Consider the following 24,504-nt stretch of genomic DNA (forward strand, 5'->3'; position numbering starts at 1 on the left):
ACTAGGTTTGGGAAATTAGCCTCATAAGAGAATTCTCCCTAACAGAGAGGAAATCGAAGACGTCGAAGATGGCGATTTATGGCTCAATTTCTTAGAATGTTTTGATGACGAATGGCGGGAATCACTTCGTGATCGGATTAGTTTACTTTTATTACGGCGAGGAGAAAGTTCTCGACTCGTCCGAAGTCTGTCTTTTCGACAGTCGATGGGGATTGATGCGTCCTACCTGCCGCAAGCTTCCCTCTGCGCTCTCTCAGGCATTTCGATGTCATGGACAGGCAGTCCTCACACTCCGATGAAGGATAAGCGGATCCCAGACACCACAAGCATATTCTGTGAGGGTCTGTAACAGACATCTTCGAACCGCAGTCACAGCATTTTTTGAAATCCAACTTTGGAGTAGAAGACGCTGATGACAACGCCATTTTCGAAGATTTCTCTCAAAGATGTATTCTTTCACAAAGGAACAAAGCATACCGTATCCGAAGCGTTGGCGTAGAAAAACAGAACTGAAGCCAACCGATGCTGCGCACGCTATATATGCCTCCGGTGATGTCGACATCGAGACGGAGGCCTCCGAGGGACATTGCGTCGACAGGCATCGACGCGCAGCGCCATCTGCTGAAATTGTTTTCTGAAGCAGCTGAGCTGGATATTGGAAATATCATAAGATGAGGAATACATGGGAGGACACAATCCATTCAAAGGGGTCTCCTTCCAATCAGCAGTCGAAGAATCTGCTTGCAAATTGCTCATGTTTCATATTTGAAGGTATCACAAATATATTGTTTCCCACACCCCACATCTCAAAATAGTTGGCTACGGATTTGGTCGTCCAGTTTCTACTCATGGTCCAGCAGGGTGCTTCTGCTCAGTGAATCACCAAGGTTGTTTGCTTATGATGGATATGCGCTGCCATCAAATGGACGTCCTTTCGGATTTCCCAATTCACTATGTCTTGTGCCTCCCTGGACAAAGTGGATGTCCTAGTTTGCCTTGTTTTCGGACATAAAAGGCGGACGTGTGGATGTCCTCCCAGATCCTGATGCACACTCTCGCGAGGTCAGTAAAAGACCTTTCGAAGCCAACCCAATAGCATAGAGTTTGAAAGTGTTTGTGTAACCTTTTGTCTCTGCTGCCGACCAAGTTCCCTGTCCCTGGAGTGCCTCTAGATGTGCCTACCAACCAGAGTGGTGCATTAATAGTTGTGGTATGGGATGCTTTTTGTACCTAAAATGGCATTCTGGTGTCTGGTTCGCACACTGCCTCCACCACAGTAGCAGCTTGCGGCAAACAGAGCCTACCACCGTCACCTCACCCTGATCCCCACCCAATTGATTCCATCAGGTGTCTTGGAATTCCTGGATCAGGATCATATGTAACCTGCTTGTGGAACCAGTCCCATTCACAAGGATATAACTTCCAAGAGGGACTCTTACTTTTACAGTGCAGTGCGCCTGTCATTCCAAGTGAAACAGGAGAGCATAGATTGGAAATTAACAACCCTCTCCTGCAACAGTCGGTCCCTAGGGAACGTGGTGTTGATTTCTGCGCCAAGCAACATTATGTAGGGGACTCAGCGCAGTTTGGACTTTAGGGAGTTGACAGCCTGAGGCATTTCATTAGGTTTATAGTGGCCACTTCTGCCTCCTGTGCTGGTCTCTGAATGACCACTGATCAGCCCTCCATCGAGATGGAGAGATATACAGCCAGATTTTGTCTCCTTAGAAAGGCAGCCACTGGTGTCATACATTTGGTAAAAACTCTTTGGTGTGGATTTTAGACTGAAATGCAACATCCTGAATTGAAAGTGGTCTTGTTCTATGCTGAAGCTCAGTAACTTCCGAAGCACAGGGATGAAGCACAAAGTTAATTTCCTCTAACTACTATTGTACCACATTGGCATCTTCCATAGATTCACGAGTTTTGAAAATTCCCATTAGCACAGCTGGACTATCGGCTGCGCTGGAGTAAAGTCATCCATTCACTTATTTTTTTTTATCTGCCTTTCCCCCTATCTTCAGTGAGTGGAGAAGCCGCAAGATTTTATTGAGTGGCATTTTAATCCAAATTGTTTTGGCTTTTTGCCTTTTTAAGTTTCATTACTTCTGCATCTGGAGGGGGAGCTTGCAGAGGCCTAGCATGTGTTGAATTAATATCACTTAAGAAATATTCTGTTGACTAAAGAAATGAGAAACCAGGACAACCTGGCTAATTTAGCTGCCATCACCTCCAGGTACTGCCCCAAATTCCCTCTGATAAAATCCTCAACCCCACTCGACACTAATTCCCATATATACAAACCCTCATCAGCCCACCTATAGCCATTAATAACCTCTGGTTGCCTAGTCGGAAGCATCAAAGGTTCGAACTTGGAGCAGTTCAACAGGAAGCCAGAATAGCCACCCAAAGCGGTAACCACTACTAGAATGGTAGCAATATTGATTTCTGAGATACAAATTAAGAGTAATATATATTTGCTTGCTTATAGAACTAGAATCTATTTTAAGGTCTTCGTTTTACTTTCAAATACCTGAAAAGTGGTTGCCTGCCTAGACGGTATTGCAAGGCCAAATTTTGCAAATTTCCGAGGCCACAGCCCTGTGCTCTGTTTCCTGTATCCTATTCAATGCTTGTGGGAAATGTGAGGTGGGCTTGTATGGGGTTATTCTGTAATTCGTGTTGGCCGCGCTGCATGAGGCTGTGTAAGAAAAGATAGAGGGAGTTTGTTAGTGGGACAGCTGGAGGGGCAGATGCAAAAATATGTGGTGTTGATGGGTGCAGTTTGGAAGTATCCAGGGTCCAGGGTCCAGGTGGCCAATCTGCTTTCTAGGTGTTTGGCAGAAACACTTGAGGAGAAATGTTATGTAAAGGGGATAGCCCAATATCTTACAGACTACTTATGCTTTAGATCTGGTTACCCTCAGATAGGGGAGGAGTGTGATATGGCTAAAGAGGAGAGCTTTGTCATAGCTCGATGATGGTGGATATGGTAACAGATAGGACTGTGGCAGCCATCTAAGGGTGTTTGTGTAGCGTGAGGTTGTAGATCTTAGAGGAGTCTTTTAATTGGGTGGGGGAAACGGGAGCAGACCTTACAACGCAAAACAACCAGCTGTCCTCTGTGCACTCCGCCAACTGGCGTCTTGAAGACCAGTCCCATTTCACTTTCTCACATTGCACTCACTCCCACCCTCCCTCTCAAATAGATACATTGTATCCCATGCACAACAATTATCTGGTCATTGGCAGATAAAGGAAGGGGACAGTCTGCACTTATTACCATATGGTACATGCGAATAGTTACGGGAGGGAAAAGGTTTTGGTCACAAGAAGGGGCTACCTGAGATATCAGGACAGCAGGAACCAATTTTGTTTTTGTTATGTTGCTTAGCAGCCTGAAATCTGCTTCGAACCTCTCTGCAAATTGCTCAGGTGTTGGAGTCAGTGGACTTCTAAGGCAATACCAGTCGGGGCTGGAAAAGCATTTGTCAAGACTGGGGCAGGGGCCAGAATCCCTAGTTGCCTCTCCTAGAGGTCCATCGGTCCCCACTGCCATAATGTTTTGAGAAGCACCATAACTTTGGTTTCAGAATGATGCAGAGAAACTGGAGGGGATTCTTCACAAAAAGAAATGAGAAGCAGGAAATATAAAAAGGTGGGTTGCTGATTCCTCAAAGGACCCTACAGGGGGTGCCACAGCTGAAAGAAGGTAAAGAGCAGTGTGCTAACCATACGAAAAAGAGTGCTTGGGTTGGGGTGATAGCCAGGGCAGTACGATAACCCTAATCTTGCCACTTTCTACGCAATGATTTCTGACTGAGCACATTGAAAAGCTTTGAGTGACAGCTGAAAAGAAAATAAAACCAGGTATTGGCAGGTATGCCATATTCCTCTTAAGGGATATCCTTCCCGAGAAAGCAAGGGCTGTATGGGAGTATTATATGCGCACAATATAAGTGGTTTTCAACGTGGTCTCCTGAAGACGGGAAGCCTCCAACGCACGATTTAAAAGTCATTTGAACTACAAAAGGGAGAGGGTCTGCCTTTCTAAAATACAGTAGGTAGAGAACACGGGGGCTTTTCTGTGCAGATCCTAAAATGTTCAAGCATAGTCCTTGAGATCAGTTCAGGCATTTTACAGGGCATTTCGAATCCAAAGTGAGTCGGTGATATAGATGCATTGCTTCAGCTAGAAATATCTGATGATGCTTTTTAGAATTAATAAATTACGTGGGTGGGGTCTGGCACCTAAGTGTAAAATAAAAGGAACAGATCATAGGGATATTGAACCCTGGAATCTGCAGTCAACTTTGTTTGCAGCTCTATATTTTAGGAGAGGTGGAATTTAAGATGCAGGCTAATTGAACAATTGCACGCAAACTCACCTAGGGCAGGTACTAACATGGCTTGGCTTGGCCCAATGCGAGTTGTCATCTGGTTTGTCAAAACAACCTACATGCAAGAAACAAAAAAGGCATCCCATACATTATGGACGATATCTGAATTCACAAGCGAGTCCTGTGACAGAGGGAAAGGTTTTCCAGTTATTAGCCTATCAATGCTTATATCACAAAATAAAAAAATGGAAGAATTAAAAGAATAATGATTGAAAAATAAAATGCAAAACAACGCAAATTCACATTGCAATTTACAACATATGCTAAAAACTACAGTAATTACCTCAAACACCTGACATGGAGTTAATTGTCGTCCTCATTGTTTACCAGATGCCAAATTTGGTAACAATGCACATTTTTATTAAACACATTTCCTTCCTCCTAAATCTGTACAGCCCCATTCTGCACGGTTAATTCCCTTTCTTAACCCGTCCTCGCCCGCTCCAAACCCATCATCGCACTCTTTACAATCTTTCCTTCTCAAAATGTTAACTACACATGAAGCAAAAAAAGAAAAATGCAAGGAAAGTCACAACCATAAAATGCAACTTTTCGCAGAAAGTGAGATAAGTGGCATACCCACCTATTCTACGTCCCCTAAAAATCAGACTGGCTGAGCAGTGCCTTTTGAGTCTTATCTAGCAAAATGCCCTGCCGTTAGGTTGGAGAAGGTTAGTTTCAATAGAACCTTTCAGAACGTTTTTTGGGACCAACAGATGTTGATAGTTAATAGCATCTCTTCTTGGGTTCACATTGACTCAATGAAGGCGTCCTCTTCTATGAAATGTGGGGTATTCATTGTTCGGCTCTCGACCGCTGAAATCAGGGTCTTATGAGCTTGATCCAGGAGCGGATTTGACCCCTCAGCTTCTGCAAATTCACTAGGAGCAGGTCCAGGGAGGTCTCAGGTTTGAGCTTCTGCTTCTCTGGTTTCCGTCAATTCCCAAAACCCTGCTTCAGCTTCGTCGGTAGGTACCAGCATTTCGCCGACCAATATCTTATCGCATACAAGTTGGGCTATGGGTTGCCTTGTTTCAGCACCAATATTCAATAGGATTACCTCAACCTCTCCACGATAATCCTGGTTTATCACTCCAGCTCCCATCTTCAGAGAATACTTTTATGCGAACGATTTCAGAGCCAATCTTCCATACGTCCCTTCCAATATATCCATTATATACCAGATCTGAACCATGGCTTTCTCTTGGGGGAGGGATAGTTACTTCTTCGTCTTCATATAGGTAGAAGCCTGCTGCTCCCGGTGTGATACCGAGCTATACTGTTGAGTCGCAAATTTCTTTTCATCTCAGTTGGCAAAGGGTGACTACTGTATCTGGGTCTACAGGATCCCACAATGACACCACTCATCAGATGGCACAAGACTCATTCTACGGCGGCCACTCTCTTGCTCATCTCCAAGCACCTCCCCCTCCCTAGCCCAGATGTCCTAAACCACTAAGTTAATACATAGCAATGTTTTCTCTCCCAGTATGCCAATAGCTAAATTAACTGAGATGTTAATATAAAGGCCCTTCGTCTTATCTCACTAAACTCCCTCAGTTACTTCCTAGCTTTCTCTGCTCTAGCCAGTGGTTAGTGAGAGAAGTATGCGTTGCGGATGCCCTGCTCGAGTAAGGCTTTCTCCATCACACTTGCTCTTTGATCCCTCCTGGTCTTTTCTTCTACTGACCTCCTTCAAACTCAAACTGCCTCTCCTTCCTCCTCGTCCACTTTCCTGTCTTTCCGACGTCTCATTCCTTTACCTCACGTCCATCCTTTGATCTTACTACCTTACTGTCTGCACACACCACTACCTTGGACTACCTAGTACTCTCTCCACCACACTACTTCTCTTCAGACACCCACCTTTCACTCGGTACCTTCCATACACTTCAGTGTTACTCCTTACACCAACGCTCCTTACACTAACTCCCAACTGCACTTGCCACACCAACACTCCATAGCCAATACCTTACCTTCTCCAGAAATTGCCTCCACACTCTGCCGCTCCTTCCTTCTGTTCTCTTGGTCTTTTCCCCTCCTCCTCCTTTGACCTCACCCAAAGAATCCATACTTTCTAGCTCATGTCTCCTTTTATCTTCTTTCTCCTACCTGGATTGGTTCCCTGTCCAAAGCCAATTTGGCCCAGTCTTCTCTGCCAAGGGTGTGTTGTATTCAGCAAAGGTTACAAGTAGCGGGTGACCCTCTGCCCACTTCCTACACAGGGGCCCACCTCGAAATAGCAATGGCGGCCGGGGAAGTTTAATGTTCGAGTTTTTTGTGGTAGGGAGCTTCACCCTGGTGCCCCAAAGTGAAGTCTCATTGGTTCAGGGGTGGGGCTCTGCTCCTTGAATTAGGTTCTGGTAGTCTAGGGTTATCGTAGCAGCTGTGTTTTTACTTGCCACAGTCACACGGCAGCACCATGCAACTTCCTTGTTTGCAGTATATGTAAATTGCTGCAGTTCTCTTCCCTGGTAGGTCTCTGCCTGTGGCCGATTATAGAATCCTGGGGGCATATGATTCCTGCTGGTTTCTAGTTCTGATGTGCCATAACTATCAGAAATAAGAAAATACTTGTAAGCAAGTCAAGGAGGCATGGCATGAGACACAGGTGGATTGCACAAAAATAGACTGGCACAAGGGGGAGGGGACAGGAATTGGGGCGCTCTCAACTCACACCGTCCAGCTCCGGTGTAGAGCTGGTTCTTGATTTCTCCCAGGTGGCCTGCCACCCCGGCTGAGAGGGGTTCCCATCCCCTCTTGACAAGGCCAGGGTACTTTTGCACGAACTGCACCAGATCACACAGCATTTCCATTTGCTGGTGTAGCAGGGTCTGGTTTTCATACTTCTTTCGGGGCCAGCAGAATCATAGTGACTGGTTCCTGATGCATCTTGTGCACTTCTTGCTCAGTACGGGAGTGGGGGGGGGGGGGGGGGGGGGAAGAGCATAGACAAATTTCCCTGACCATGTTATCCAGAGTCCGTTCCCCTTGGAGCAGTTCTGCGGGTACCTGGAGGCGCGATCTGGCCACTGAACGTTCTCTAGAGTTGCGAGTAAGTCGATCTCTGGGAAGCCCTATTTTGCCAAGACGGAGATTATGTCTGTGTAATCGCCATTCGCACTCTGAGTAGAGGGAAGTCTCTGCTGAGCACGTCTGCTAGAAGAGCGAGTTCCCCTGGAACGTGTTGAGACAGGAACAACCTGTGTTTGAGAGCCTGTAAAGACTGGAGGGGGGGTTATCTGTACTCCTGCTCTCTATATGGCAGAGTCGAAGCACAGAGCACCCCAGACAAGATGCTCTATTGTTGGTAGCAATGGACGAGCAATGAAGGCTTAGCTCTCAGGAGGTGATGCGGGCTGGTTCAGTGTAGTCCCCAAGCACCCACAAAGGAATGTCCACACACTAGGTTAGTAAAAACAGTGTTTATATAAATAAGGTTCAAGGTTATATACACAATCACAATAATAGAGTTTGTACTCAGGAAATAATATAATGGCAAATATATACAGGTCTACGTGGTACCACGCCTAACTATCGATTCCTTTGAAATGCATCAACTACTAACGGTTCAAATTGTATACGAATCAGATTATAAAACGAATCAACGATAGAGAAAGGAAGCAAGTTAAATCAAGCAATGGTAGAACAGTCTATCCCACTACCATGAGACGGTTCTGTGCGAGGAACCCCCCACCTGGACAACCTGTAAATAAAGCGCATTTGACAAGCCCAGTCCAATTATACTCCTAGTATTGAGTCCTTCTAAAAGGTTCCAAAACTCCAAAGTACCTGGTGTCGATGAGTCGTTGATGACCTTCTTGAGTGCACTCCCTTGAAGGCAGGAGCCACGGGTCTCAAGAGTCGGTGATGAAAAAGGTGAACACTGTTGTTGCAGCAGCAGCTTCAGTTCTTGCAGTGCTCGTTGACAATCGGTCAAAAACATGCTGCAAGCTAAGGCGTGCGGTGCACCTCGACAACGAGTGTTCGTTGCTGCAAAGAGTCAATGAAGAACTTTGGCCCAACAAGGGCGTCGGGTCGTCAGCGTCTGAGGTCTTCGGGTGGCAAGAAACTCACCAGCGGATTCTCCTTGGCAGCCTTGACTTTCTCCAGCAGGAGGAAATCGGTCGATGATGAGTAAGGGAGTCCTTGTTTCAATGTTCTTGGGCAAAAAAGCACTGCGGCTCCGGTCGGCGGTCTTCGACGGTGTTGAACTTCAATGTTTGGGCACTTCACATCGTGATTCTGCAGCGGTTCCCTTCTCCGGTCGGCAGCCTTTTGAGGGTCTGACTTCCAGGGAGCTTTAGCAAAGATCAGTTAGTGCATGATGGTCCCACGTAGCTCGGAGAGAGGTCTCCTAGCCAGGTCCTCTCTTGGATCAATTCCTTGACAGTCACGCAGCTTTCAGATTAGAGAAGGTCAGAAGCAGCAATTCTTCTTCCGGCAGGCTTCAAGGTTATGCATCAAGTATCAACTTCAGCTTCTGAACGACTTCCATCAGTGAGAGGCCCCCAGATATACTGTTGATCTCCCATTCACTCTGCTGGGTCACACTCTGGCAACCAATTATTCAGAAGGGCATTCAGGCAGCCAAATCAGGCTGAGTGCATTCAGGCCATTCTTCTCCATCCAGACACTCACCACCTAGAATGTGGATTCGGACAAGCACTCTGCCATTCAGTACTCCACACTGCAATCATGCCAGTTTCGGGCATGGCTTTCTCAGTCATTGTGTCAACCACCAGATACTAGGCACCCATAACATGAAATGCATATTCGTCACACACTCCATTCACCCATGTCCCACCCCAGGAGCGTACTCAACAGTCATTGGTAAGGCTCCAGCCAGTCTGGCCTGGACTTCCCCACACCACCATATTTGGACCTTCCACCCAACTTCCACCCAACAGTCAGTCAGGGGGAAGGGATAGAGTCAGAGTTTCCCGAGACTTCGGGAATACAAGGTAACAGGCAAAAGAAAGCAGGAGGCCCCAGGGGCCATTTTGTTTCCCATCATGAATCAACTGATTCCAATGGCAGGGCCTCGGTATCCCAAAATGGAGGATACTCCAAGCACCTGTCAAATTCAGCATGGAGCTGCCACCAGCCCATACCCTGCTTTGTGGACCACACACAGAAACATACACTAGGAGTACAGGGTTGTACCCCTACCCATGGGTGCCATAAGGGTATCCCAAGGGTCTGTTCACCACAACCAAAAAGAGGAAGAGCTGCACCGCCAGGAGTCCCACATGAACTCCTGCACGGAAAACAAGACAGAACATACATGATAAAGCAATAAAGGACAAGGATATGGAGGCCCTGTCCCTCTAATGCATTTCCAGCATCACAGAGCCCACTTCCATATGTTTTGAGACAGTTTGGATAGACCTGGAGAGTGCGTGCCCCTGTTTGTTCAGGTAATACATGGCCGTGTTGCTGTCCGTGAGGACCAGTACTGTCTTTCCCTGTAGTATTGTCTGAAACGCCTTCAGGGCTTTGAACACTGCTAACAATTCCAACAGGTTTATGTGGTTGGATGCTACTCCTGTGGACCAAACGCTGTGCGCCGTGTGATGGAGGTGAGCCTCCCACCCCGTGAGAGATGGGTCTGTGGTGAAAGTGGCTTCTACTGTAGGGGTGGTGAAGGTCTTCCCCTGAAAGAGGTTTTCCCTCGACCACCACTACAGAGAACGAGGGCTGCCGAGATAACCACTAGATCGTCCCATTGTCCGCTGGCCTGGCACCATTGGCTGGAGAGCCACTCTTGCATGGAACGAATGCGCAAGTGTGTGTGTGGAACTAGATAAATGCAGGAGGCTATGATCCCTAACCATCGCATGGCTTTGCGTACGGTCACCTCGCGGCTGGCTACATAGTGAGGGATTTGGAACAGCATGTTTTGAACCCTCTCGGAGGGAAATACAAGGCCGTCTTTAGTCCGAATTAGAGGTCCCGAAACTGCTTGACTTGACTAGGGTCTACAGTGGACTTTTTCTTGTTGATGGTGAATCCCATACTGAAGAGGAGATCTACCGTCTTCTGGGTATTTGATTGGCATGTTCCATACAAATTCCCTGTTATTAGCTAGTCGTCGAGGTACAGATAGATTGGGATGGACTGTGCGCAAGTGAGCCGCTACTACCGCCAGTACCTTTGTAAACACCCTTGGGGCTGAGGCTATGCCAAAGAGGAGGACCTTGAACTGATAGTGCTTGTCCTTGATCATGAACCTTAGGTACTTTCTGCGTGCTGGCAACATTGAAATATGAAAGTATGCATCTTTCATGTCCAATGTTGCCATGTAATCTCCCTCTGCTAGCAGTGAGATTACTTCCTGCAATGTTGTCATTCTGAACTTTTGTGGCTTGACAAACTTGTTCGCTAAGCGCAACTCTAACACAGGGCGCATGATGAGATCCTTTTTGGGTACAAGGAAGTACACTGAATAAATACTGTTTTTAAAAATGTGTTTATGGTTGAACCACAACCTTAACAAAAAAAACATTTCAAGATTAAAATCACAAATACATATTTTTCTTTACAGTATTCATCTATTATTGTACATTTTGCTAAAAATAGAGATTTGACAACACAAAGAAATGTACCAAAGCAGAAAAGTAATACCAAAGTAGGAAGAATACTAAAACGTGTGGAATTTAATAGCTTGTGGCTGTGGAATCCAACTTTGCTGCGTAGCCCTCCTGCGTCCAATATATTTTTCCAAATACATCATTTAATCATTTTCTGTGGGTTGTGAGGATTGGACATTTATGATTCCATTCCTAATTAAAACATGTACTACTGCTATCGTTACAGCTGTGTTGTGACCTGCAATCAGCAAGTTCCAAAAGCTTTCAGAGACAACCATTCTTTTTCCACAAATTTGGAAAACAAAAAGTGTAGCCTTATTTCCCATGTGCCCTCACAGTCCATCAAAACATGCTTCAGATTCTGCATGGCTGGATTCTCACAAACACTACATAATTTAATTGCAGTCTAACCTTGTTTTCTTATGTTCAGGATTTCCCCAGTGTGTACTACATTAAGGCGCGCTCTCAGGAATATATTTCTGAATTCCCTATCTGGGAATTTTATTAAATAGTCCGGCAAGTGGCTTAATTTCTTGTCGACCACCATAAAGCTATTGCAGGGCTTCATTTGGCGCAGCTTCTCCACTGTCGAGATCCAATCCATTGTTTCAATCTCTTTTTTTTAGCTTTCAATGGGTTGGATATTAACATCCCTACAGTTGTATCCGCCTTCTCCAAGACTTTCTGAACCTTTTGTTCTAAGTGGGTCAGCATCTTAGATTTTTGAGCTATTAGATGTAGTTTAATCTCTTCATATAGAGATTCTTTCTGCTGCAAAATTATGAGTCTATACAAGGAAGTCAGCCTCCAGTCTGCCATTGATCCCAAAGATGTCAGGCCCAATTCAAATCTTAAGCATGACATTGGGGGGCTCAGGGGGAGCCCAAGTACCCTTTTCTAGATCAACCCTTTGACTTTTTGCCAATCCATATCCCACAAGGCAGTCTTGGCTTCTAGGCCATACAGGATCACTGGTACTACTCTTGCCACATAGAATGTAACTGAAGGTTTAATGGAGAATTTGCAAAGTGTATAAAGGATCTCCTTCAACTGCGGCACTAACTTGTCCACTTTCTCTTATATTTCGTGTTCTGCTTTGCCTCTTGATGGTGAGGCATGAACTATGTAGCCCAAGTACAGTACTTCATCCACTTTCGGGATAACCTGATCTTCTAATACCCAAGTTGCAAATTTAACTTGTTTACGAGGGTGTTTGAATACCATCACCCTAGATTTCTTTGGGTTAATGATTAGGCCGTTAGTTTTGGCATATTCACGCAGTCCATTCAAGAGGCGTTGCAGGCCCACTGCTATCCTATCTAACAGGACAATATCATCGGCTTATGCGAGCCAATGAGCCTTGGTTGTATTGATCCTTGGACTCGCCAGCGCCCATGATGACAAATAGGGACCCATGACTGCTAAATACAAATTAAAGATGAATGGTGCTCCCAGGCATCCTTGCCTTACTCCTTTCTCAACCTTAATTGGATCTGTGAGGTGTCGAACCTCATCTAAGCAAACTCTTAATGATGTACCTCTATGTAGTTCAATTAAGATGGATAATAGTCCCTTTGGGGCGGCCCAGCTCCTTAATAAGGCCCATAAACGTTCTCTATTCACTAGGTCGAATGCTCTTGAGAAATCTACCCAGGCTCCATACATTTGGTCCTCTCCCAATTGTCTTGTATACTCGGTCGTCAAATTAATTGGGATTTTTTCCTTCATGGCCCAATCTTCCAATTCCTTCACTAGGACTCAAAGATTTTTGTCTAGGAGGGCGATCGGTCGATAGTCCTATGGTTGCGACCAGTCGCCCCCCTTATAGAATGGAATTACTATAGCCGATTCCCAGGAAGGTGGAAAGGTACATCTCGCCAGAATCTCTCTAAACAGCCTGCATAGTAATTCTGACCATTTTTTTTAATTGTTTTTTAATACCTGGGAAGTTAGACCGTTGGGTCCTGTCACCCTTGATGTCAAGGATTTTGTTATGAAGTCCTCTATTGTTAGTTCATCAAAGTTAAGGGCCCAATTGGCCTTTTCTTGCCTACTTTGCTTATCTTTATGTTGGCTTTCAAAATGTTTAGAGAGCTAATCTGACCAGCTTCTCCCTGAAACTAGATTGCATTGGGCATCATTATTGTTCTCCAGTCGATTTATCATCGACAAGAAATTTCTAGAACAGTCTTCACAGAGTGCTTCCAACATCATCCCACTGTCTCGTTGATAGCACTGAAAGAGGGACCACTGCTTGTATATTCTGGTGAGTTTTTTAACTCCTTCCTGTAACACATTTGGATCAAGTTTAAGGGTCCTTAAATGTCTAATTTTGCTCCTATGCAATTTTTTCTGTAACCATGTTTCTTCGTCGAATGAGTGGCGATACTGGGAGCTTCCTGTCTCTTCTCCTAAATTGGGTGCGCAGACAGACCATATGAAGTTCACAAATTCTATGGGGTGGCAGTTTTCCTGCCACACTCTTGTTGAAAAAGGAGAGAGGTTGTCATTTAATTCCCCCCACCCCCTCTGTCCTTTCTCACTGCCAATTCGTGGGTATATTTGTCTATTTGGGCAACATTGATGCATTGATGTTTGTTATTGTTGATTTTAACTGGGCGTGATCGCTCCCCCCATCCCAGCTAATTCCGACCTGAACATTTTTTGCCAGAAGACTTTCTGTAACAAAAACATAATCCAAGGTGGATGCCGATTTATCTCGTGTCCATGTCATACCTGGCGGGATGTCCCCTGACACTGCCCCATTCAGCATTTTTAGTCCCCACAAATTAAGGAAGTCCATCCATTGTTTCCCGTTCCTGGAGATTCCAACACATCTTGTATTGTCATTGTGCCTCGGGCCTGAATGCACTGGGCATTCAGGTCCCCCGCCAAGACTACATAAGCTCCCCCAAAGTCCAATTTTATCTTCTCCAATACGGTTGATAGGATGGAGAGGAAAGCGTGGAGGTTGATCCATGCGTGGTTCCAATAGACATTCACAGCTACTATTTGGGCATCTCCTGTGGACGATCGCAGGTCAAATTTGCATGCAAGGATGCCTTTGCTATTACTAAAAAGTAATGTTGCATCCTTGGCCAACGAGTTTTTACTTGCCAAAAGGAGCCCCCCGATGGACGGCCTCTTGCTTTTTGCTGGGCTGGGGCTGAGAAGACTATGTACCGCTCTGTATAGGATGGATTAACCATGTTTCCTGGAGGAGAATAGTATCTGTACTACTGAATAGAGTGCTCCTCGTTGAGCTGGAAGTGAATGTCTTTGGACCCCGTATGTTCCAACTCAAAAAAAGACTTTGTGAGCCCAGTCCTAACTTGTGTAATATTTCAGATAAGATAACTGGGAGAGCTGCAATCACATTAGCATGAGGCTCTCGCTGAGTCATATTTAGATTTTGTAAATTAGGGCCACCTTGGGCCCCCCTCTTGGATCAATAATGTCCCAGGTTCTAAGGACTTTTCATTCTGTCAATGTTTGCCTCATTTGCAGCTGTCAGGAAAACCAAGAGGTTATGCTTCTCCAGTTCTTTTTTGTTGGTAACCACAGCCTTATGTGCTTTTCTAGACTTAAGTCCAATTTCCACCAATTTCATGTTACTTTTATCTGGGAATTTCACATATTCTATGTGCCCTGAATCAAATAATTATAAGTTGGGTGTTTTGTTTAAGTGGCTCAATATGGCCCCTCTGCACAATGAATTAAACTGCAAGGTTTTGCCCACTGCTTTGAGCCACAATCTAGAAACAGCATACTCCAGTCCAGCCGTTTAGTCAACTTGCGATTCCGGGATGTTTCTTAGGCTAGCCTTTGGCTTCTTGTTCCTAGGGCTCTGTCTCATTAGCGTGCCTGTTTTTCTAGTGCCATTTGTTGTTTCCTGGTACCGTCTTCCCTTGTCCATTTTTTGTTTCCTCACCCTTTGTCTTTAATCTCTTCTGGATTTAAGTGCTTCTGGAAGATTGGTGCAATTTTCTTAGTTGATTTATCTATTGATTCGTTAGTTGTTTCCTTAGGGACACTTGAGCCGTTCGCCTTCATAAAGATGGGCGCCAATGGTGGACCTTTGTATGACTGGCCCAGCTGTCTTGCACCATTCTTTCCCTTCTTTTCTCTTTTATTTCGTACATTTGCCAAATTGTTCATTTCGATGCCCAGTTTACATGATTCTTCCATTTGCAAGGTTTGGGGCTCTGTTTGTTGCCCCACACTCATATTAGTGATCTCAATCTGATCGGATTGCTCTCTCCTGCCGACTGAGTCCCTGGGCTTCTGTTTGCGCAGTTTTGTGCCCTGCAGGGGTTTTTGGTGAGGAATTCTTGCCCATTTCACTCCTTGTCCTTCCCGTGGAGGGTAGTAGCTCTTGATCTTCTTGCTCATCTTCTTGGGATAATTCCATTGGGGTTTTATACTTCGTGATTATTTCCAAGGTTGTTATCTTGCCCTTTTGCATTGCAGGAATTATTGTTGCCTCCTTTTCAGTTGCAAAATTTTTCTTACTTTTTCTAAGAATTATGGGGAATGCCGTAGTACTGTTTTTTTTGCAGTGCTTTTCTTAACTTTCCTTCTGCCTTTGGAGTGGTGCGTCCCCGCTTCTATCCATGCCGAGATGTGTGCAGCCTGTTCCGGAGTATTTGCGTTAGCTTGCAGGTGGCTTACTTCTTCAGCAACTTGTGCTAACCCTATAAATTCTTCCAGAACCGATTGCAAAAGAGGGTTGTCGTCAAATAGGTTTTTAAGCATCTCTTCTTTCCTTCCATCTTTCTTTGGACCATTTCTTTCCGGCAAAGGATTTTTCAGCAAAAGGAGGACTTCTTGGAGCATGTTTTGCTCTTCTTCTTTACCTTTTCTTTCAAGAGCCACTTGTATGGCTGAGAGGTCAAGTCCTTGTTTCATTGTCTCCAGCCTCAAATCTTTTAGGGTTGGTGAAATGAGCGTGGTAATTGTATTGGTAAGCCCCACTAAAGCTGTTTCAAAGTTTGATGTCTCTCTTGTCAATTCTATGAGACATCCTGCTTGAGAGTGAGCTTCTATTTTGAGGTGCTCGAACACTGTTACTAAAGAGTTGAGAACGAAATTCAATGCCGGGAGAGTTGCTAATCCCAGTTGGTCGCTCACCTCCATCTTTGTCGTGACCTGGGGATCTGACTTAGATACTTGGTCATCATTTCCCTGTTGTTCTTGTTCTGCTGCCGTTCGTGTTATTTCATTGTCTGTAGAATTCACTCTGATTTCCTGAGACTGATTTTCTTTGTTTCCTTCTTCAATCTCATCATCATATGAGGAGACTTCGTTCGGTGATGTCCGGCACGCAGGAGTCTCCCCCAATACGGGTACAGTTGCCTCTTGTTAAGTCATTTAAGCTTTTATTTCTTTTCTTGCCGAAGTGGGCATCTATTATTTTGTAGTAGTAGTGTACTCTAGCCCCCGCTTCCATAGTTGTGTTCTTTTGGAAGAAGAGTTGCCCAGATTAGGACTTTGCGCTCTTCTGTGTGTTGAGGGGATAGATGTTGAAATAGTTAGATTGGTTGTATTCTGCATTGAAGTTTCTATCCCCTGTGCCATGGACCCTTCTACATACTAGCCGTACCATTCTGGACTTCTCATGTAATCAAGGAAGGCCTTGCTACGTAACTTAATTCTGATTGGGACACCTAGATTACTCTACAGCATAGTAGTGGAAAAAAAAATAAGTGAGGGGAAGGTCCTTCCTCTCGAGGATCTAGGTGCTGGAGCTGTGCTCATCTCAATCCTTGTAGTACGCTCAGCCCAACTTGCTCCCTTATTGGACAACTCTGCCAGCTCTTGAGTAAGCGAGTGAATGGGGGATTCACTCTCCGGTCAGGATCAGAAAATCAATGAATCCATTTCCCGCAGACTCCCGACCGGGCGTGTTACTTAAATACCCCTTTAAACCCTGTGCTGTGTGCTCTTGCACGCGTGACTTTGTCTATAGTAGCGTAGGTAAGTTGATTAATGCTTCCCCACTTGAGGGGCTCCAATGATTCAGAGTTAGCCCACACACAGTCAAACACAGCCGGTGACTTCTACAGCACTAGTGCGTAGAACGTTTTAAACGTTCTCCGCGATATCCCTGCTGTGCCTGGCGCTGGGCTGTGATCTCAACCTTACCCATGTCCCTCTCCCGAGCTCCAGAGCTCGTACCTGGCGCACGGCACCCCCTGCAGGCTCCCCTCTTACTCCCCTCCGAGGCTCTAGCCGAGGCTCTATCCAGACACCCAAGAAGCCAAAGAAGCAGTGCTTCAGCTACGCCTTTCTCCTGGGAGGCAGAAGGGAAAAATGGAGTTAGAGGAAGGAACTGTGAATGTGGAATGATGCGTGAATCAAGCCGCACCTCTCTCTGTCTCTCCATCATAGAGGCTGCTTCCGATTCGTGCCCCGGTTATTTCGAATCTCGAATCAGGTTCGAAAAATAATAAATACGCTTGTTTACCTGTTGAAAGGGGACGACTTCTATGGCGCCCTTTTCTTGAAGGATTCTCCACCTCTTGTACCACAATTGTCAGGTGTGCTGGCGATAGGCGTTTAGATGTTGGTGGACAGTATCGAGGTGGCCGGTGGAACCCGATACATAACCGTGGGCGACTGTCTTGAGCACCCACTGATCTGAAGTGATCCCCTCCCATGCGTGAAGGAAAGAAGTTAATCGTCCCACGACCGAGTTCCTACCCCTGCCTTCGCCTCTTCGCTGACCCCTTTGTTGGTATTGACCTGGAGCAGTTGCGCCCTGTCTGGAAGACCATGGTGCACTCCCACACTGGTTGTAGGGGGGTACGTGGGAAGGATTGCCCCCGAAAGGATCGGCGAGAGTTGCCTCCTTGCTGTTGATAGGATTTTGCTGTGATATGATTCAGAGACTTAAATCTCTCATGCTGCTTTATTTGCTGTTTCTAAGGCATCATCTACTGCCTTCCCAAATACATTAGACTCCTACACTGGTTTGTTTAAAAGGGAGGCCTGTGTCTCTGGCTAAAAGGCCACATTTTTGAGCCAGGCGTGCCTTTTGAGAAGGGTACCCTGTGCCAGGGCCTGCCCTGGTGTTTCTGCTGCATCCAAGGTGTTCTTCAGGATATTTTGGTTGACCTGTCTCCCTTCCGCGACAACCGCCAGCAGGCATGATCGTACAGGTTTCGGGAGTTCTTATAGGCCCTCCTGAAGTAAGTTCCATTGTACGTCACTATAACTTGCCAGCAATGTAGTGTTATTGGCAATTCTAGTGGCATATGCCACAGACGTAGTGATGCGCTTTCCGAGTGTGTACAACCTTTTACAGTCCTTGTCTGGTGGTGTCTCTGCTGTAGACAATGGCACTCAGTCACTACTACCAGGAAGAGAGCCAACCAGGGAGCCTGGAGTAGCATGGCCCCGGATATACAGCGTGTCAGAAGGGGAGTGGTATAAACGTTTTTGTACTCAAGGGTTGACCGCTCTTGTAAGAGATGGGGACAACAATGAGAGTGCGAGGCGCTTCTTGATAGAGTTAAGCAGTAGGATCGCCTGACCGCCCATTTAAACCCCTTACCGCACCTCCCAAATCTATTTTAAAAAAAGGTTGATTTTTTTTTCTCTCTGTTTTTGTTTCTCGGTTATAGCACTCTAATTGTATTCTCTATTATCACTGGATATCGGTTCAAGCACTCCATGCAATATAAAAACTAAAAGAACAGGGCATTTCTGGCTGGTATTTTCAGGTGGTTGAACTTGCACTGCAATGCCCCCCAATGTGGGTTTTATATAGTCCCAAAAATTATTTAATTATTGATGCTTTGAGTCCACATACTGCAGCATATGTATGCAACATGAAAGAGTAAAGCAAACTGTGGGCAAGAAAGGGGGCAAAAGAATCCAGGATTTACGCCAGTGGGGACAAAGCAAAACAAAGGGGGCAACCCTCCAAACCATTGTTCTTTGCCTGACAAGCCATTACAGAACGGGGAAAACCCATATTCAAAACAGATGTGGTCCCACCCCCAAAGGGCAGTCCGGCCCGAATTGCTAGGTCACATCCCTTCTGCACAAGACCACAAGCATCCCCAGACATGTTTTGGTCTCATTGGGCGTCACCAGTGGGGAGTAGCTTGTGTCTCTAGACCCAGCGGGCACAGGGACCACGTCTGGGAATACCGTCACACTCGGGGTGACAAAGCATAACAAAGGAGGTGATGGCAGCAGTTAAGCCATTTACTCAGTAAATATTTCTAGACGGTAATTAGAGCACAAAGTCTGAAGTTACTGCTCGAAAAGGTGAGCTCAAAGAGATCCCAGAAGGTTATCTTTTAGGTGGGTAGGGGCATGTAGTGGGTAGGAATGATCAGAGGGATTAGCATGGGTACGAGCAGTCAATGGCTGGGTAAATTGCCGAAAACTCCCCAGCAAGCTGTGAATCCCTCCTCACATACCATGCCCTACTGAGCGTTACCGTAGCGCAACAGTTATGGCTTATAGGCAGGACTTTGGCACCACTTATTAGCTAAAAAAGAAATGGGTGACTGAGCATCCTCCAAATGAAATGCATCATGTTGGAATGTATGGAAGCTTGCACTGCTGCCGCCTGTGCGGTACCTGTTCCATGTGAATGAATTCTGCACTGCTGCCGTGATTGCACTACGGTACATCAGTTTGTGCCGTGAGTAAATGGAAGGGGATTTACTCCAGTTACATCTACTGCACGAAACATCAAATGATTACTTGTTTAGTATCGTGGGAACATATTCGTACGTTTGACGATTGAGGGGTCGAAGGGCTGGGCCTAAACTATTTTAACTCAATGGGCTGTCTCAGTTCAAAATGTTTGTTGACCACTTTCTTAGATGGTCCTCTGGGGGAACTAGCACCGCAGCCTATCTGGGGATTTGGACAGTTGGGAAGATGAGCTGGCTAGCACATTGAAGAAGGGGCTACAAGGAAAACGGTTCTGCTGCAGGACTTCAATCTGGCCATCATGCCACAACTGGCTGCAAATTCTTCTCCCCGGATGCATCTGAATGTAATATTTTGATTTATTCCTTCAGAATTTGTATATAGACAACTGTACAAGATTCAGAAGCATCCATTTCACTGATCCCCCTCCCTCCCCAATCATCACCTCTCACATACCACCAATATCATGCTATCAACAAAAAAAAAGAGCAAGCCCCTGAAAGAAGTTTGGGGGGCAGCTAGTAAAAATCCAGTGTTTGGTAAGGCAATACCACCCCATCTAAGGTCTTCTTGGTATTCACTGTTTCAGTCCCAAATCTTCTGTGGATAAAGGTGTTCAAAACAATGCAATTGGGAGGGCCATCCTCCTATCACCATCGTGAAATCCTCAAGAATTTAATTAGGACTATGGGCGCAGCTACTAGCCTCCTTTTATCCTCATTTGAATGCTTGCCATTTCCCCAATATGCCCAATTCTGGGTTGCATGCAGTTGCATGATGTACCATGCCAGACTCGGTACGCTGTGTTTGGGTGCAGCACTTTAGGCGCCTGCCGTTTCAGTGCAGCACCTTGGCTCAGGTCCCTTTTAGGCATGCCATGTTCGCCGCAGCCAGCTAGGCGCAGGGACATGTGCACCTGGATATTGTATTCATTTATAAAGCGCACAGCAGTCCGTGGGCAGCTGGTACAGATCATATACATAGTAATACATAGATACAAGAGGAAGGCATATACATACATTGTCAGCTGACAATAAGGCTTGTGCGAGCATACCTTAATCGAACAGTCACATTTTGAGGGCTTTGCGGGATGCACCGTAGGAAGGTGGGTGGGAGTTCCAATGCTTAGCAGCAATGAAAGAGAAGCTAGCTCCTCCCACTTTAGCCCGTTTGACTTTGAGAAGCAGTAGTCGATGGGCATAAAGTGTCCTGGTAGGTCTGGCCGAACAGGCTCCTACTACCTTCTGGGAGAGGCTGTGTTGGCCAGGCACTTGTGTGTGTGTGTGATAGCCAATGTTTTGAATAGGACACGCTCCCTGATGGGCAACCAGTGGACCTCCTGCCTTGCTGCAGAGAGGTGTTCTCTTTTGGGGATGCTATGAGCTGCTTGGAGCGAATTATTTTGGATAATTTGTAATTTGTGTAGATTTATGGATGAGGTGCCAGCGAAGAGGACATTGCAATAATCCAACCTTTTGCCTAGGATGGCTGCGGCAATGGTCAGGCAGTTCTCTGTGGACAAAAATGGTTTTCCTGCATTCAATAGCGTGGTGGAATAAGCTGCAGAGGACACGATGGAGCCAACTTGTGACAGAGAAGGTGGTGCCTAGGTAGACCCTTAGGGTCTTGACTGAGGAAGATCCGGGGTTTCCGGATTGGTTTGTTTAAATATATTGTCAACAGAAGAACTGTACATCGCAATGCTTCGGCTGACGTTATATTTAAGCAAACACAAGCAGCTCAGTACATGGAGCTGTACTTTAACTTGAAAAAATAGGTTGCTGTATCTAGGGCAGTTTCTAGCCAACTTGGTGCCCAGGGTGTAACACTAGAATGCACCCCATCCCTCCCCCAATGACTTGCATATGTCACTAGCAAACTACAACTCTGTTATGCAGGACAAAACACCTCCTCAATATCAATATATTATTGCTATGGAAATAAAGCTGGTTTTAGCACATTGTAATTCAAGTACTTTACAGAAGAAATCTTATGTGAAAACACAGCTGCTGCTGCCCAAGTAAATGGTCTTCCCTTACACGCTCTTAGGGAAGGCTTTGCCTGAATGCAGTTTCAAACTGCCAATACTGACACAGCCTGCCAGGGTCCGAGAGTCCACTGGCCCTGTGTTGCAGGCGTTCTGTTCATACCACCTCACTTATTTCGCAAGGGGCAACACTAGACTAACCATATTAATTATTTCCTGATAAAAGGTTATCATTCCAAGATGGACAGTCTGGTACACTCCTTGTGTACTCTTTCAAAATACCTCTACGAGAGTGGTAAAGGGGACAAATAGCACCATTGAGTGTTCCTATCTGCTTTGCATTAAATCACAAGAGCATTTCAGGAATAGAACGGTGATCAGAGATCTCTATAGTTGATAAAAAAAAGTGTGTGATAAAAGGATTGCATGTGTGAATCTCTCAATACATAAAAAACATAGCTTGGTGCTCACATCACTGTTCACAACACACACCCTAACATTAAAATGTTTGTAACCATGAACCATACACTCATTCGAGCAGCTTACGTGTTTGGATGAGAGTATAAAATGGCTTTTTTGCTTCTTGTTCCTGGAGAATTTTAGATTAGGAGGGACTGCATCTCAGTGTGAGCATGCCCAGCCCGTAATACAGAAACATCGTTAGAGAATATCTATAGACAGGAAAGGATGCCCTACTGAGGACGCCCAATAAACTATGCACAGAAAGGATACATAGAAAAGATACCGCCACTTACAAACTTTAGCCTGACCAGTAATAAGCTGAAGCATTTTGAACAAAACCTTCTAATGCATCGTAAAGAGTCCACAGTTCCTCAGCCACTACCTCCTCGCATTACGCAGGCCTCATGGGTTATTTCTGCAAAAAGAGCAGGCCCATGTTTTATCTAAAGGAGCTGGCATTATCATCTCCTATTAGCGCTAGACTGCAGCTAATGAAAATCATGGTGTGGCAATGTAGAACAAGGTACTTGCCTCTGGTAACGTTCTTTCGATTGGATGCTTGTCCCATGTATTCCTCATCTTATGATATTTTCTCTCTCCAGCTTTGCTGATTTGGAATTTATTTTTCGACAGAGGGCGCTGTATGCAGTGTCGTCGAGTCGATTTCCCTCGAGGGCCTCCGTCGACGTCATCAGCATAAATAGCGCATGCAGCGCCCGTTGGCTTCAGTTCTGTTTTTCTTTTCCCTTCTGAAGAGGAATTACCAGGTGTACCCAAGACCGTAGGCTCACAAAAAAATCATACCGTAATAACAAGTAAATTGTACAGCAGGGTAGGCTGGGATGGGTGATGAGGAATACATGGGAGGAACATCCAATCGAAAGAACGTTACAAAGGGTAAGTAACTTGTTCTTCGATTAGATTGTGTCCTCCCACGCATTCCTCATCGTATGATCGACTCGCAAAGCAGTAACAACTTGGGGGTGGGAGTACCAATTACATTTATATCTAATCATTGACCGAATGGAGGATGGCTTTTGCAAAAAGTCCTCCCTAACTGGAGGAAGAATCCAGACAGTATTGTTTTACAAATGTATAGACGACCAAGTGGCCGCTGAACAAATATCCTTCATTGGGACACCCCTTTGAAGAGCCGCAGAGGTTGCCATGCTCCTTGTAGAATGAGCCCTTCAGCCTTCCGGCGGGTCCTTACCAGCTAGTCTATAACATTTGCCAATAGCCAGTATAATCCATCTGGATATTGTTTGGTGACCGCAAGGCCCAATTTGGGACCAATATATACAATAAAAAGTTGAGAAACCTAGCAAAATTTAGCCATTCTGGATATATAAAAACTTAGAGCCCTTTTCGGGTCTAGTCTATGTAGTCTCTCCTCTTCCTTACCTGGATGAGGAGGTGGGTAGAACGTTGGCAAGGTAATGGTCTGTGACAAGTGGAAGTCGGAGACTACCTTTGGTAAAAAAGAAGGTTTTACCCCGAGAATGACATTGTCTTTATAGGAAGTGGTATGTGGAGGTTTGCAAGAAAGAGCCTGCAAATCGCTTACCCTGCGGGCTGATGCTATTGTGCTATGCAAAACAGTCTTTAATGTCAAGAGCCTTAAAGGGCATGAATGTAAATGCACAAATGGAATACATGTCAAAAACTTTAACACCAAACAGGTACATTGAATGGAAAGTATACATTAATAAGGCCCTTCAAACATGGTACAATCAAAGGGATCTTAAAATATTAATACTCTTCTGAGGAGCGCTTAAAAATGGCCCCATAATGGTTCCAATGTGGAGCCCCAGATTGGCCAAGTGTAACAGAAAACAGAGCACCATGGGTGTCACATAGAAATGGATCCACATTCTTATCCTTGCACCAGTTGCTGAACTTATTCCAACAAAAACAGTACAAAGATATAGTTGCTGGCCTTCTGGCCAAAAGCAAATCTTCATTACGTCATCCGGGAGGTCCCAAACCTTGTATCTCAGGCTTTCAGAAACCATGTGTGAAGGCAGAGTGTCTTGACCTCTGTATGCAGAACCCGACCTCCCTCTTGCGAGAGAAGATCCTCTCTTTGTGCAAGACGTATTGGAGGGCAGATGGACATGGCCAGACAGTCCGGGTACCACGCCCTCCTGGCCCAATCGCAATTAGCATCATGGATTTGCCAAACCTTCTCAACCTCCTGATCACGTGAGGAAAGACGGGGACTGGAGGAAAAGCATACAGGAGTGGAAATTCTCAGTCCACTGTGAACACGTCTCCTAGAGCTCCTTTTGAGGGGAATTCCCTGGAACAGTACTGTTCGCACTTCCGGTTGACACCATGAGAAAGTGAAAATCATATGAGGGGTTGAAGTATATGAAACCAGGGGATG

At 45.5% G+C, this 24,504-nt stretch overlaps 1 protein-coding gene across 2 annotated transcripts in view; it reads right to left on the reverse strand.

The window, feature by feature from the left end:
* RAD51C (RAD51 paralog C) overlaps positions 1–24,504 on the reverse strand; it is a 609,255-nt gene that overhangs the window by 352,094 nt on the left and 232,657 nt on the right. For both annotated transcript variants that reach the window (XM_069615161.1, XM_069615160.1), the window contains exon 6: positions 4,389–4,455. In XM_069615161.1, the coding sequence (XP_069471262.1) occupies positions 4,389–4,455 (67 nt within the window). The remainder of the gene's footprint in view (positions 1–4,388; positions 4,456–24,504) is intronic.

This window comes from Ambystoma mexicanum, chromosome 9 (assembly GCF_040938575.1).
Source record: "Ambystoma mexicanum isolate Mex_15411 chromosome 9, UKY_AmexF1_1, whole genome shotgun sequence".
Lineage (NCBI taxonomy): Eukaryota > Metazoa > Chordata > Amphibia > Caudata > Ambystomatidae > Ambystoma > Ambystoma mexicanum.